The sequence below is a fragment of the Triticum urartu genome, chromosome 7A (assembly GCF_056163025.1).
Source record: "Triticum urartu cultivar PI428250 chromosome 7A, HENAU_Tu73, whole genome shotgun sequence".
Classification (NCBI taxonomy): Eukaryota; Viridiplantae; Streptophyta; class Magnoliopsida; order Poales; family Poaceae; genus Triticum; species Triticum urartu.
The window spans coordinates 98,952,174-98,964,192 of record NC_141879.1 but is presented as its reverse complement, the minus strand read 5'-3'; the positions used below and the strand labels follow the sequence as shown (position 1 = coordinate 98,964,192).

Here is a 12,019-nt window from a genome sequence, read left to right as displayed (position 1 = left end):
TTCTTGGCGCAGCCCTACCCCTCTCCCTCCTCATCTCTTGCGGTGCTTGGCGAAGCCCTGCTGGAGTACCACGCTCCTCCACCAGCACCACGCCGTTGTGCTGCTGCTGGATGGAGTCTTCCTCAACCTCTCCCTCTCTCCTTGCTGGATCAAGGCATGGGAGACGTCACCGGACTGTACGTGTGTTGAACGCGGAGGTGCCGTCCGTTCGGCACTAGGATCTCCGGTGATTTGGATCACGACGAGTACGACTCCTTCAACCCTGCTCTCTTGAACGCTTCCGCTTAGCGATCTACAAGGGTATGTAGATGCACTCTCCTTCCCCTCGTTGCCGGTTTCTCCATAGATAGATCTTGGTGACACGTAGGAATTTTTTTGAATTTCTGCTACGTTCCCCAACACTTTCTCCATAAGACCCACTCGGATGGTACTCTCGAGCGCTAGAAGGCTCGCTGGGTAGTCCATGGTTTCTGCCAGTGCGCTGGAGTGGACTTCACTGAGACGTTTGCCCCGATTGTAAAACCGGGCACAATCCGCACCGTCCTCCAGCTTGCCGTGTCCCGCGGCTGGCCCGTTCACCAGATGGATGTCTCCAACGCCTTTCTCCACGGCCATCTTGAGGAGCAGGTGTATTGTGAGCAACCCACCGGTTTCGTCGACGCCTCACTTCCTGGCCATGTGTGTCTGCTGTCCCGCTCTCTTTACGGGCTCAAGCAGGCACCCCGCGCCTGGTACCAGCGGATCGCCGGGTTTCTTCAGACACTGGGTTTCAGCGTCACTCGCTCGGACGCCTCACTGTTTGTCTATCGCCACGGTGACACGACTGCATATTTGCTTCTTTACGTCGATGACATCATTCTGACGGCCTCCTCCGCAACTCTTCTTCAGTAGATTACTCTCCGGCTGCGTGACGAGTTTGCCATTAAGGACTTGGGTGCTCTACATTATTTCCTTGGCATTGAGGTCGTTCGGCACCCGGATGGTTTCTTTCTTCATCAGCAGAAGTATGCACATGAGCTTCTTGAGCGTGCTGGCATGCTCAACTGTCACCCTGTTGCTACTCCTGTTGACACGAAGGCCAAGGTCTCTGCTCTTGAGGGCTCGCCTGCGTCGGATGCTCCTTTCTACCGGTCTATCGTCGGCGCTCTTCAGTATTTGACTCTCGCCAGACCGGATCTTCAGTATGTTGTTCAGCAGGTGTGTCTCCACATGCGCGCCCCTCATGACTCCCATTGGACTCTCGTGAAGCGGATCCTTCGTTACATCCGCGGCACGATGTCCCTCGGATTGACACTCACGGCGTCTACTTCTCTGGAGATGGTGGCCTACTCCGATGCAGACTGGGCTGGCTGCCCCGATACTCGCCGGTCCACCTCTGGCTACTGCGTCTACCTCGGTCCTTCACTCGTCTCGTAGTCGTCCAAGCGACAACCCACGGTTTCGCGCTCCAGCGCGGAGGCTGAGTACCGAGCTGTGGCCCACGCTGTTGCCGAGTGCACCTGGCTACGACAGTTACTCCAGGAGCTGCATCACGACGTCTCCCAGGCTACGGTTGTCTACTGCGACAATGTTTTTGCGGTGTACCTCTCTGCCAACCCCGTTCATCATCGCCGGACTAAACACATTGAGCTGGACATTCACTTTGTGCGTGAGCAGGTGGCTCTTGGACGTATTCGGGTTCTCCATGTGCCGACTTCACAACAGTTCGCCGATGTGATGACGAAGGGACTGCCGACTTCTACCTTCGAGGAGTTCCGTTCCAGTCTTTACGTCACTGGCGCCGCTTCGACTGCGGGGGAGGGGGGGAGAGGGTGTTGAGTATATTGTGTACGTGTATATTTGTGTGTAGGGCCCACCTCCTATTTCCTTTGTATAGTTAAGGTTGTGGCCCATCTCTATACTTATATATACGTGCCTGGTGCATCGATCAATATATCAAGATTGCACAGCCGATAACTTGTTCTTCTACACTTGGGCATAGTTCACCATTTTTATCAATTTTTTATAACTTGAGCGACGGACCTTCCCCTTGGTAATGGTACATCGGGCCCTCCACCCAGAGTGCCGCACGAGAGAGGCAACTCACCGGCACAAACAAAGACCGGCGGCCACGACTATACCGTGACAGCGGCGGTGGAGACCGGAGCAGATTTGAGTCGGGCCTCGGGCGGCCGCTGCGAGGTGGGCCCCGACGACCAGTCAGAGACTCTGCTCGCCCGCGCTGGCCGGACGACTTCTCGCCCAGTCCCTCCCCGGTCAAGTCTCCCCCTTTCCACTCCCACTTCCACTTCCGTAACCGCCGGCGACCGAAGCGCATTGCCGGCTCCCGCAGCCCCGCCCCGCGCCGCCCCCAGGAGAGAAGAGAGAAGCGCGCCGGCGATGGAGGCGGAGGAGGAGCGGGCCGGGGAGGCGCAGCGGGAGAAGGAGGCCGGCAACGACGCCTACCGCAAGCAGTACCTGGAGACGGCCGTGGAGCACTACACCCGCGGCGCCGCCCTCGACCCCCGCGACATCTCCTTCCTCACCAACCGCGCCGCCGCCTACCTCCTCATGTCCAAGGTCCGTCGCCCCCGCCCCCAAACCCTCGCCTTCCCCCTCCCCTCCCCCCCCGTCGCCCATCTCTATCCTTCACCGCGCCCCGGCGTCTCCTACCCGTTGCAGTACAGGGAGTGCGTGAGGGACTGCGAGGAGGCGGTGGAGAGGGGCAGGGAGCTCCGCGCCGACAACAGGCTGCTGGCCCGCGCGCTGTCGCGGAAGGCGGCCGCGCTGCTCAAGCTCGCGGCCTGCGCCGCCGACTACGCGCCGGCGGTCAGGGCGCTGCAGCAGTCGCTCGCCGAGCACTACTGCGAGGACACGCGCGACAAGCTGGACCAGGCGGAGACCGCCAGGAAGGAGATCGAGGAGCGGGAGCGGCTGGATCAGGAGGCCGCCGACCACCACCGCCAGAGAGGTTTGGGCGTTTTTCCTGAATGAATCCTGACACGACGCTGCTGATTAATTGTGGCATTGCAATGTACTGTAGCTGTGAAGTCGATTTCTGTGGCTACATTCAGTTTCCAACAAAACGGAAAATAAACTTAAGAGTCTGTCACCCTTGTTATCAAGAAATTTCTCCAAAGAACATGGTCATGAATTGCGAGTGTTTAGTTCTTGGAAATTTCAGACTTTTAACTTGATATCTGCAAGAAGAAATAAAAAGTAAATTACAAATATATTCTCCCAAGGTTTACTTCTGGTCTCTATAGAACCGAGGTTTAGAAGTAGAACTGTGCAAAAAAGTTCTAATACATAGCACTTGATGTATCTGGTGCAAAGAAACACATGGTGAATGGATCCTCTGATCCTAACTCTGGATCTAATCAATTTTGTGGTTTGGGTTTTCTTTTGGGTCCATTACCTCCTCACCCCTCATAAGCACCAAATTCTTGCTCATCTCATCATGGACAAATCATCCTGAGATGAGGTGGTCTCTCAACCGAACACTCAATTGTATGGAATAACTGAAATGAATTTAGTGAGACGCCGCCATGGATACCCGCCAACCCGCGCTCGGTTAGGTGACTCCCAACGCTTCGCACGCCGCCTCGCCGGCAAGGGCAAGGGCGAGCGGCACGGGCCGGAGTCCACGCACGACCTTCACCGCCAGGCAACACATGGCCAACCGTCTGCGCCGCAAGCGCGCAATGATGGCCGACCAACGATGTATCTGGTGCACAGAAACACATGGTGAATGGATACTCTGATCCTAACTATGGATCTAATCAAATTTTGCGGTTTGAGTTTCCATCACCACCTCACCCTCATAGGCACACTACTTATAAAATGAGAGACAGTGCCATTGCACCAAATTCATGCGCTCATCTCATCATGGACAAATCATCCTGGGATGAGGTGGTCTCTCAACCGAACACTCAATTGTTCGGAATAACTGAAATGAAAACAAGTGGACATAGCTCCTAGTGTTCTATGTTCTTTCTCCGAGCATGATATATCCTGATCCCAGTTAGTATCATGCATGCCATTGTGATGTCGAACTACTGCTTCTGACTTCTGAGTGTGTGCACATGCTGCAGGCAATGAATTATTCCAGAGGAAAAATTATCAGGAAGCAACAGCTCACTATACTGAAGCTATTGAAAAGAATCCAAATGATCCCAGAGTAAGGATTTTGGTTTATGGTGATTATACTACATATAATATCTGAAGGCAACTTTACCTCATTGGTTAAATTTATATCTCCACTGAAAATAGAAGATTCTCTGATTAATAAAAACAGTTCTTCAATAAACATGTCATCTTTGACCTGTCATATTTGTTATACATTATCTACTGTGATGCATGCCCCTCGTTATCATGCCACCCTGATTCTTGTAATATTGTGCTTTAATGTTATTGTTATAACTGATTATCCAGGTCTTTAGCAATAGAGCTCAATGCCACATCTATCTAGGAAATCTGCCTAAAGGTCTGGAAGATGCCGAAAAATGTATTGAGTTGGATCCCACTTTCCTGAAGGGCTATTTGCGTAAAGCGAATGTACAATTCCTGATGGAGTATTATGAAAGTGCTCTGGCAACATACATAGAGGGTCTTAAGTGTGATCCAAACAATCTCGTTGTAATTAATGGCTTAAGGAGGTAGCTTTCCAACCCTCTGTTAGCTTTGTTGACACTATAACATGAACTAACTTGTTTTGTTGGCCTAGATGTGCAGCATGCATTAACAGATCTAATGGCGGTGATGTTGGGCCTGATGATTTGGAAGACATCTTGGTTGGTCTAGTTGACTTCTTTTTAACAAGTATTCCATCATTACTTGATTCTGTTTAGTTCTTGGAAGTGCATGTATTGCATATGCGGTTCAGTGTGACTGATGTAGACTGCAGTCCTTGGCCTACATATAATTTAACTGTAAGAAGTAGCACTTAGAAACCTTAAACAGGCGGTATGGGGTGCATGAAGATAGCTCAATGAGAACTTGCTGCTCTTACTCCCTCCGTTATATAATGTAGTGCATAGAGATTTTTTGAGAAGTCAAACTTTGCAAACTTTCACGAGTTTATAGAAATACTATTTATACCTACAATACCAAATATATAAAATATGAAGCTACATCTTATGTTGAATCTAATGATCTATGTTTGGCATTATAGATGTAAATGTTTTTCTCCACAAACTTGAGGTTTGACTTTTCAAAAAGTCTGTATGCACTACATTATGGAACAGAGGGAGTAGTTAATAGTTAGAACTGTACCCCCTTTAAAAAAAATCTAGTTAAGTTCTACCTTATATTTGTTACAGAGGGAGTATTACCCTAAGTGACTAATTATTTTCTCTCAATGATCCTAACAGGGGAATGTTAGTTCAGATAATGATTTGCGTCATAAACTCCAAAAACTCATGGAAGAAGCTGCAGCACTCAAGAAGGAAGCCTCTGATGAGCGCTTGAGGCGGATTGAATCTGAACGAATGGTAATTTCTGTTTATGCTGGAGTGGCTAACTAACACCAGGATGTCCTAAAGAATTCTCATCTTAATCATTTCATCTTTCAAAAAGGCATCGTATTTAAACTCCAGGGTTCACATGTTGCACATCTCTGGATGCACCCTTTCTTCTTACAAAGTTCCTGGGCCATTGTTAGTGTTTCATGAAGGCACATTAGTCAACTCGTGTACCAAAAAATGAATGATGCTTTGATTTCTGCAGGCCAGGACATCAGAGGACTTATATTTAAACCAAGTCCAACAACGAAGAGAAGCTGAGGAATGTCTTTCGAAAATAGAACAAGAGTTCCAACAACTTAAAGTTCGGCAAGATGAGGTCAGTGAGGAATTTCAGAAAGCCACCGAGCACAATGAGAATCTTCAACACCAGCTCACAGAAACAATAAGGGCGCTCGAGTCCATGAGGGGCAATGCAACGTCAGCTTCTCCTTCGTCTTCGGGATCAGTGCTGGATGAAAACCACATACCGTCGTACTTCATCTGCCCTATATCTCAGGTGAGTAGGGAAGGAATCATTTGAGTTTTCCCTATTCAGGAGCACATGAACGAATTAGATAACGGTACTTGATAAATTGGATCGTAAAGGTGAATGTGTTGTTACAGAAACTCCTGGGGTGTAGCATATTAATCTCTCTCTCTTATCTTTTGGCTAACCATCAGTTGTGAAAATTTCAGGATGTGATGAACGACCCTCACATTGCGGCGGACGGCTTCACCTACGAAGGCGATTTCATCCGGAGCTGGTTCAGCACGGGCAGCGACACGTCCCCGATGACCAACCTGCCGCTCGAGCACGACGAGCTCATCCCCAACATCGCCCTCCGCTCCGCCATCCAGGAGTGGCTCCAGCAGCAGAACGTGGCAGCATGATAATCCCACGTTCAATGAACCGCCACCTGGCTGGTACCGTATAGAAGCAGGAGTCTGTGCTCCCATCAGACGGTGTCTGTTAACAGGCGCAGCAAGCAGGTAGCATGACCATCTGTGTGTACAGTAGAAAACGAAACGGGTTGGTGAAAACGGCCTGTGCCCTTCCTCAGGCGATGCTTGTGTGTGTGTTGGCTGGATTTGTGTATACAGTTGCATGACACAGGAGAGATACATAGCTGGGATTTTAGCAGAGTCGGATACGGCCAACAGCAACAGCAGCCGGGCGGGCTGGTTTCTTAGCCCGTGCGTGTGAGTGTTTTCTGGGAGATGTTTCTCACTTTGTTTGTTTGTTTGTTTGTTTCACTATGCGGAGTGTGGTTTTACTTTACATTTGCTTTGGAGCTTGGGGGTCTTCTGAAATTGCAGTTTTCTTCTTTAGCTTTGATGAAGGACACTGTCTTGACATGGTTCCCACGGCAACCATCTGAATTTGCCGCGTCACTGTGTGTGGCTGCAGATGCTACGATACGAGTCTACAGCCTATGTGTTTACAGCTTGTTTGGTAAACACTTGGGCAGGGGAATGAGAGTTTGCATAAGGGTGTTTATAAAGGAATTAGACATGAAAAGTAGATTTTTACTTTCATTTCCTTCTTTGGCATATGGTGGGAATTGGTGTGGGATAAAACTCTGCTCACGAATTAACAGGGTATCTCTTGGGAAGAAATCGGTGGGAATTGACTTCCTCAACTCTCATTCCCCTTCCCACTTAAACTCCTATTTCCTTTAATCAAACGATGAACTATTAATCTCCTTATCCCTCAATTCCCATTTCCCATCTCTAATTCCGCCGAACCAAACATGTTGCTATATCTGAAAATGCAAGTGTAATTTCACGCGACGGCGACGGTTACAGCGAAGAATTCACCGTACTTGCATAACATCACACCCTTCAGCCCAATTAATTAATCGGCTTACCATCGACGATGAGGAGTTTTTTTCATTGAGCAGCAGTAGATTTTTCTAACAAGTGTTTACCTAGCTTTGTGTCTTCAGGGGCTACAAGAAATGCATGAATGTGAATCATACGTACAGTATAAAATGCAACGAGTAGATGGCACGGCCATTCGTTCGCGTACGCGGTAGAAAATGCAAGGGGTGGGGTAAAAACGGCGCGGTGCGCTCCGTAAAAGGAAAATGTGTGTATGCCAAGCTTGGGGCTCAGGTACATGACATGACAGATGCACTGGGGGTGGGCCGGTGGGGGTCAGGCCGGCATTGATTGTCCATGGGGGCCCAGCCCAAGCGGAGTAGCGCTTGTGAGTACGCGAAAAGGACGTGTGAGTGGCAGACCCTTTGATCAAAGCCTTGCACAGTGCAGACAGCGGCACTGATGGTGTCCGGTCCGGAATTTTAGCACAGTCGTCCGGTACGGCCACAGGCCCCCACCCCACAGGAGCAAACGGCCCGGCCCGTTTCTATCCAACTGCCAAGGATTCCGCCACACACGTCTCGCCAAAAAACTGGCTCCGGGCCTGCTGCGCGGCGTAGGTGTGGACGCGCCGATAACTTGGCGTCCACCGTCCAAAGGATCAATTTGAGAAAGTAGACTGTTCGATCATGGTTTTCATGGCAACTATTCGAATTTGCCGCCTAACTCTGTGGCCACAGATACTACAACCAATGCATACGTTTAGAGCAACTTCAAAGGGCCGACCCATTTCGTCCATCTGTGTCTGTTTAGATTGGCACGGACAAAAATGGCGGCCCAACGCGTCGATCCAAATCCAAATCACGGCCGCGCCGACGCATTTACGGCCTAATTTGTGTCCCAAATGCGTCGGCGCGGATACCGAACGGACGCTTCGCACGCCTTTTCACTATCCGCCGCGTTCTCATATGGCAGCCGTTCAATTACCCGTTGCCCACGCGGTTAGCTTTATTTATGATGACAGGCCCACGCGTCAGCGACGATGCTCTGCCTGCGCCGGCACAACCCGACATGGCGGCGCTCTAGAACACGGCGTTCGCCTGGGCCGGGCCGGCGCCGACGCTCATCGACCTTACGGACCCCAAGGACGACGACGTCGACGCCTAGGGCAGCGCGCCGCCTCGTAGTTTAGGCTGTTTTTATTTTTTTAAATGCAAATGTGGACGCGTGGACTCTCGCCGGCCTTCGTGGCCGGCTTTAATGTTTAATTAATGCTGTTTCTCTTTTTTTAAATATGCATGCGTTCATTTTTCTTGGCGCCGTCAAAATGGGTCTCAAGCCAGCGTTGGGCGCAGGCGCCGACCCAAATGCAGAAGCGGGCATCTGTGTCCGTCTGGCCGACCCAAACGGACAAAAAGCGAACGAAATCGCCGTCCGTTTGGGTCGGCCTGTTGGAGTTGCTTTTATATCTGAAAATATAAATGTATTACTATGCGATGTGTGTGTGTTTTTTTTTGCGTGATACTTCTGTGCGATGTTAATGTTTATAGTGAAGAAATACCTGTAGATGCATAACACCATACTCTTTTGTTCAATGAATAAGCTAACACTCCCTCCGTTTCATTATTCTTGTCGTGGTTTTAGTTCAAACCACGACATCATATTACATCACACTTTTTTTTTAGATTTCCCCAAATGTAAAAGTATAAAACTAACATTGAATCTTGTAAACAAGAGCATCCACCCTCACGTGTGCTATATCTTCCCCATCTAATATATACTCTCACTGCTCAAAAAAACAACTAATATATACTCTTTGTCTACTACCTCTATTCAAATAATGATGCCCCAGTAAACATGCAGTTAAACTTCATTATTTTTTCTTCTAATTAGTAGGAAATTGGTTTCCTTTGTTTATGAATGTTGTCTTTGTGTATCCCTAAAAAACAATGTTGTCTTTTATATCCCTCAAAAAAGAACGTTGTCTCTTATAACCATTTATTTAAATGTGCATGCGAAAAGTCATCGGCCGAAGCTGCTGACCTCTCCTACCTAATTATATAATTTTAAAAATAATAGTGTTCCCCTCTTTACCTCTTTCATTTGTCCAACCTCCCTATGTGCGTGCCCCTCCTCCTTCACTATTTTGATTTTCCCCTTTCATCTATGGGTTTCTCCCACTGGTTTCCCATAAAAGTCACCTCAACTGCCCCGGGTCTTACCACATGTTGTATAAATTATGTCATTGGCAACACACGGATAATTATCTAGTAAGAATAACATGTGACCTCTTCATCGATGGTTGCTGCTCTGGTGCGCTGGTCCTTTGGGGCCTTAGCACGACGATTTCTTGACTGTCCACTACAACAAGGTAATTTGCCCGGGTCCGGTGAGGGAGGGGTGATGATGGCGGTGTGCCTTCGGCTCGCTCTAGTGCTTATAGTTATCGCTAGGTGGTCCATGGACCTGATTGTAATTTGTATTACCTTTAGTGTTCTCTGTAAATAGATTGGAAATCTCTCTCTCTCTCTCACACACACACACACACAAAAGAATAACATGTGACCTCTCACATAACACAAGTTTGATCCATTTATTAAACTAAAGTGAGCAAAAATTAGGGGCCTCTTTGGATCATATAGGAATTTATTAAGACACAACAGAAACATAGATTTTGCTGTTGTTGAGAAACACAAAGTATACAACACGCACGCACAACCACCCCATGAGCATACTGCCTAAGAAAAGATCAAGAAGCAATAACTCTAACAAAATGGCCATAGATGCCTCGATGTTGATGACATTAAACCGTGGGTTTTTATTTTCCGATGGGCTGAGGGTACAAACTTGTGAATTTGCAGGAGGGAATGCAAGTGCATATATATAATCCATGAACATGCAAAAGTAGATACTTGATCGGCAGAAGAACTGCAAGAAACAATCATTTGAATCAAACATGGAACACATCGCTTGATCCTGAACGAACTTGTGTGAAAAAAAAGAATTGTGGAGTGGATGCCCTAATTCCTATGAAATCGGAGCACTCGAAAGCAAAACTTCAGCAAATGTTACTTCGGAGCAAAGGGCAACTAATATTAGGGATTATTATTCAGTGCAATTTTGAAAATTTTGGGGTGTTTGTGTGGATGATGGCCAACATTCAACCTACCATTCTTTGTCATTTTTGTAGCCAATTTTGAAGCAAAAGCTCCACCAACATTTTGGCTAGCAAACTACTCCCTCCGTCCACAAAGGTAAGATGCTCTATCTTTTTTTTTGGAATCAAATCTCTCTCTCTCTCTCTCTCTCTCTCTCTCAGCAAGGGCACCCCAAGCGCTAGGGTTTCTCCTACCTCCCGTCGGCGCCGCCGCCGGTCTACCCCGTCTTCTGTAGTCTTAGGGCCATGGAAGTGCGGTGGATTCCGACCCTTGCCGGTGGAAGGGCTCCGTTTTTAGATGAGTTTTTGAGTTTTGTTAGGGTTTGTGTCTTGATCAAAGAGGCGAGGCGGCGGTGGCGGCTCTATGAAGATGGAATAAGATTTTCCCCACCTAGTCCCATTCTGATGGTGCTTCCAGCATCATCGGAGGGCACATGGAGGTTTGTCTTCAGCGGATCTCGTAGTATTCGGTAGGCGTTTGTCTTCGATGAATCCATGTAGATCTTTGTTCGTTTATGTTCATGTGTCTATAGGTTGGACCATTCTTATCTACGCATATCTTCATTAGTGGCGGTTGATGTGATCGTTTGCTGGTCCTATGGGGTCTTAGCACAACGACTTTCCGACTGTCTACTACAAAAAGGTTTGCCAGGCTCCGATGATGGAGGGGCGATGACGGCGGGGCGCCTTCGGCTTGCTTCAGTGCTTGTAGTCGTCGCTATGTGGTCTACGAACTTGAATGCATCTTTTACTTTCTGTTGTTGTTTGTACAAACATTGACAGTGGATCAATAGATTGAAAGTTTTCCTCGCAAACCAAGATGCATATGGACAAGTTTTACCATGTTATTCACTAATTTTAGTCCGTATGTAGTCCATATTAAAATATCCAAAACATCTTTGCATATTTGTGATGGGACGGAGCATTTGATATAGGGCAAGCGTGCCCTTAATTACTGCAGTCACAAGGAGAAGGAGGCTCTGGGAAAGTTTTTTCTTTGAAAATACTACCTCAAATCCCAAACTATAAGACGGTTTTGGTAGACGTCCTGTAATTTTTGACAGAGGAGGTACTTGCATAGAGACCAAAGAAGCAGACAGCAGATGCCACAGCCGGAGACGCCGACGCCGGGCCCTGCGTGCTGGCGTGCCGCATGGCACTGTTCCAGTGGATCTGATTTAGTATTGTTTATCAGGTGAGAAATGAGAAAAGAAGAGACCGGCCGGTGTCTGAGAAAGGAAAAAGGAAAGTGGCCATGGATGGAATCTTACCGCAAACACCGACAAAGAGGCCCCGCGAAAGTTTTACAGACCAAAGTCACAGATTTGCTGTTCTCAAAAAGAAAAAAAACTCACAGATTTGTCTTTTTTAGATGACAAACCAAAGCCACGGACGCGAACGCATGGCACTGTTTGTCCGGACCAACCGACGAAGAGAGAAAAAAGAGAGGGAAGGCGGAGGAAGGAGGAGAAGGGCGTTCATCCATTAATTAGCCGGCCAGGGGTGGAGTGGAGTACGTGGAAGGAATGACGGGGGCACGGCCAGGCCCCGGTCGACA

The 12,019-nt window shown here is 48.3% G+C and overlaps 1 protein-coding gene across 2 annotated transcripts; it reads left to right on the top strand.

Moving 5' to 3' along the window:
- The first annotated feature begins 2,044 nt into the window (after positions 1 to 2,044).
- LOC125524151 (U-box domain-containing protein 70) lies at positions 2,045 to 6,762 on the top strand. 2 transcript variants are annotated; one of them, XM_048689223.2, is made up of 8 exons: positions 2,047 to 2,559; positions 2,662 to 2,950; positions 4,074 to 4,159; positions 4,414 to 4,637; positions 4,706 to 4,772; positions 5,352 to 5,471; positions 5,707 to 6,000; positions 6,180 to 6,762. In XM_048689223.2, exons 1-8 carry the CDS (start codon positions 2,380 to 2,382, stop codon positions 6,372 to 6,374), a joined length of 1,455 nt encoding a protein of 484 aa, XP_048545180.1. In that variant the 5' UTR covers positions 2,047 to 2,379; the 3' UTR covers positions 6,375 to 6,762. The 2 variants fall into 2 exon arrangements, with proteins under 2 accessions (XP_087390607.1, XP_048545180.1); XM_087534481.1 differs by having other exon boundaries at positions 2,045 to 2,950.
- The last annotated feature ends 5,257 nt before the right edge of the window (positions 6,763 to 12,019 follow it).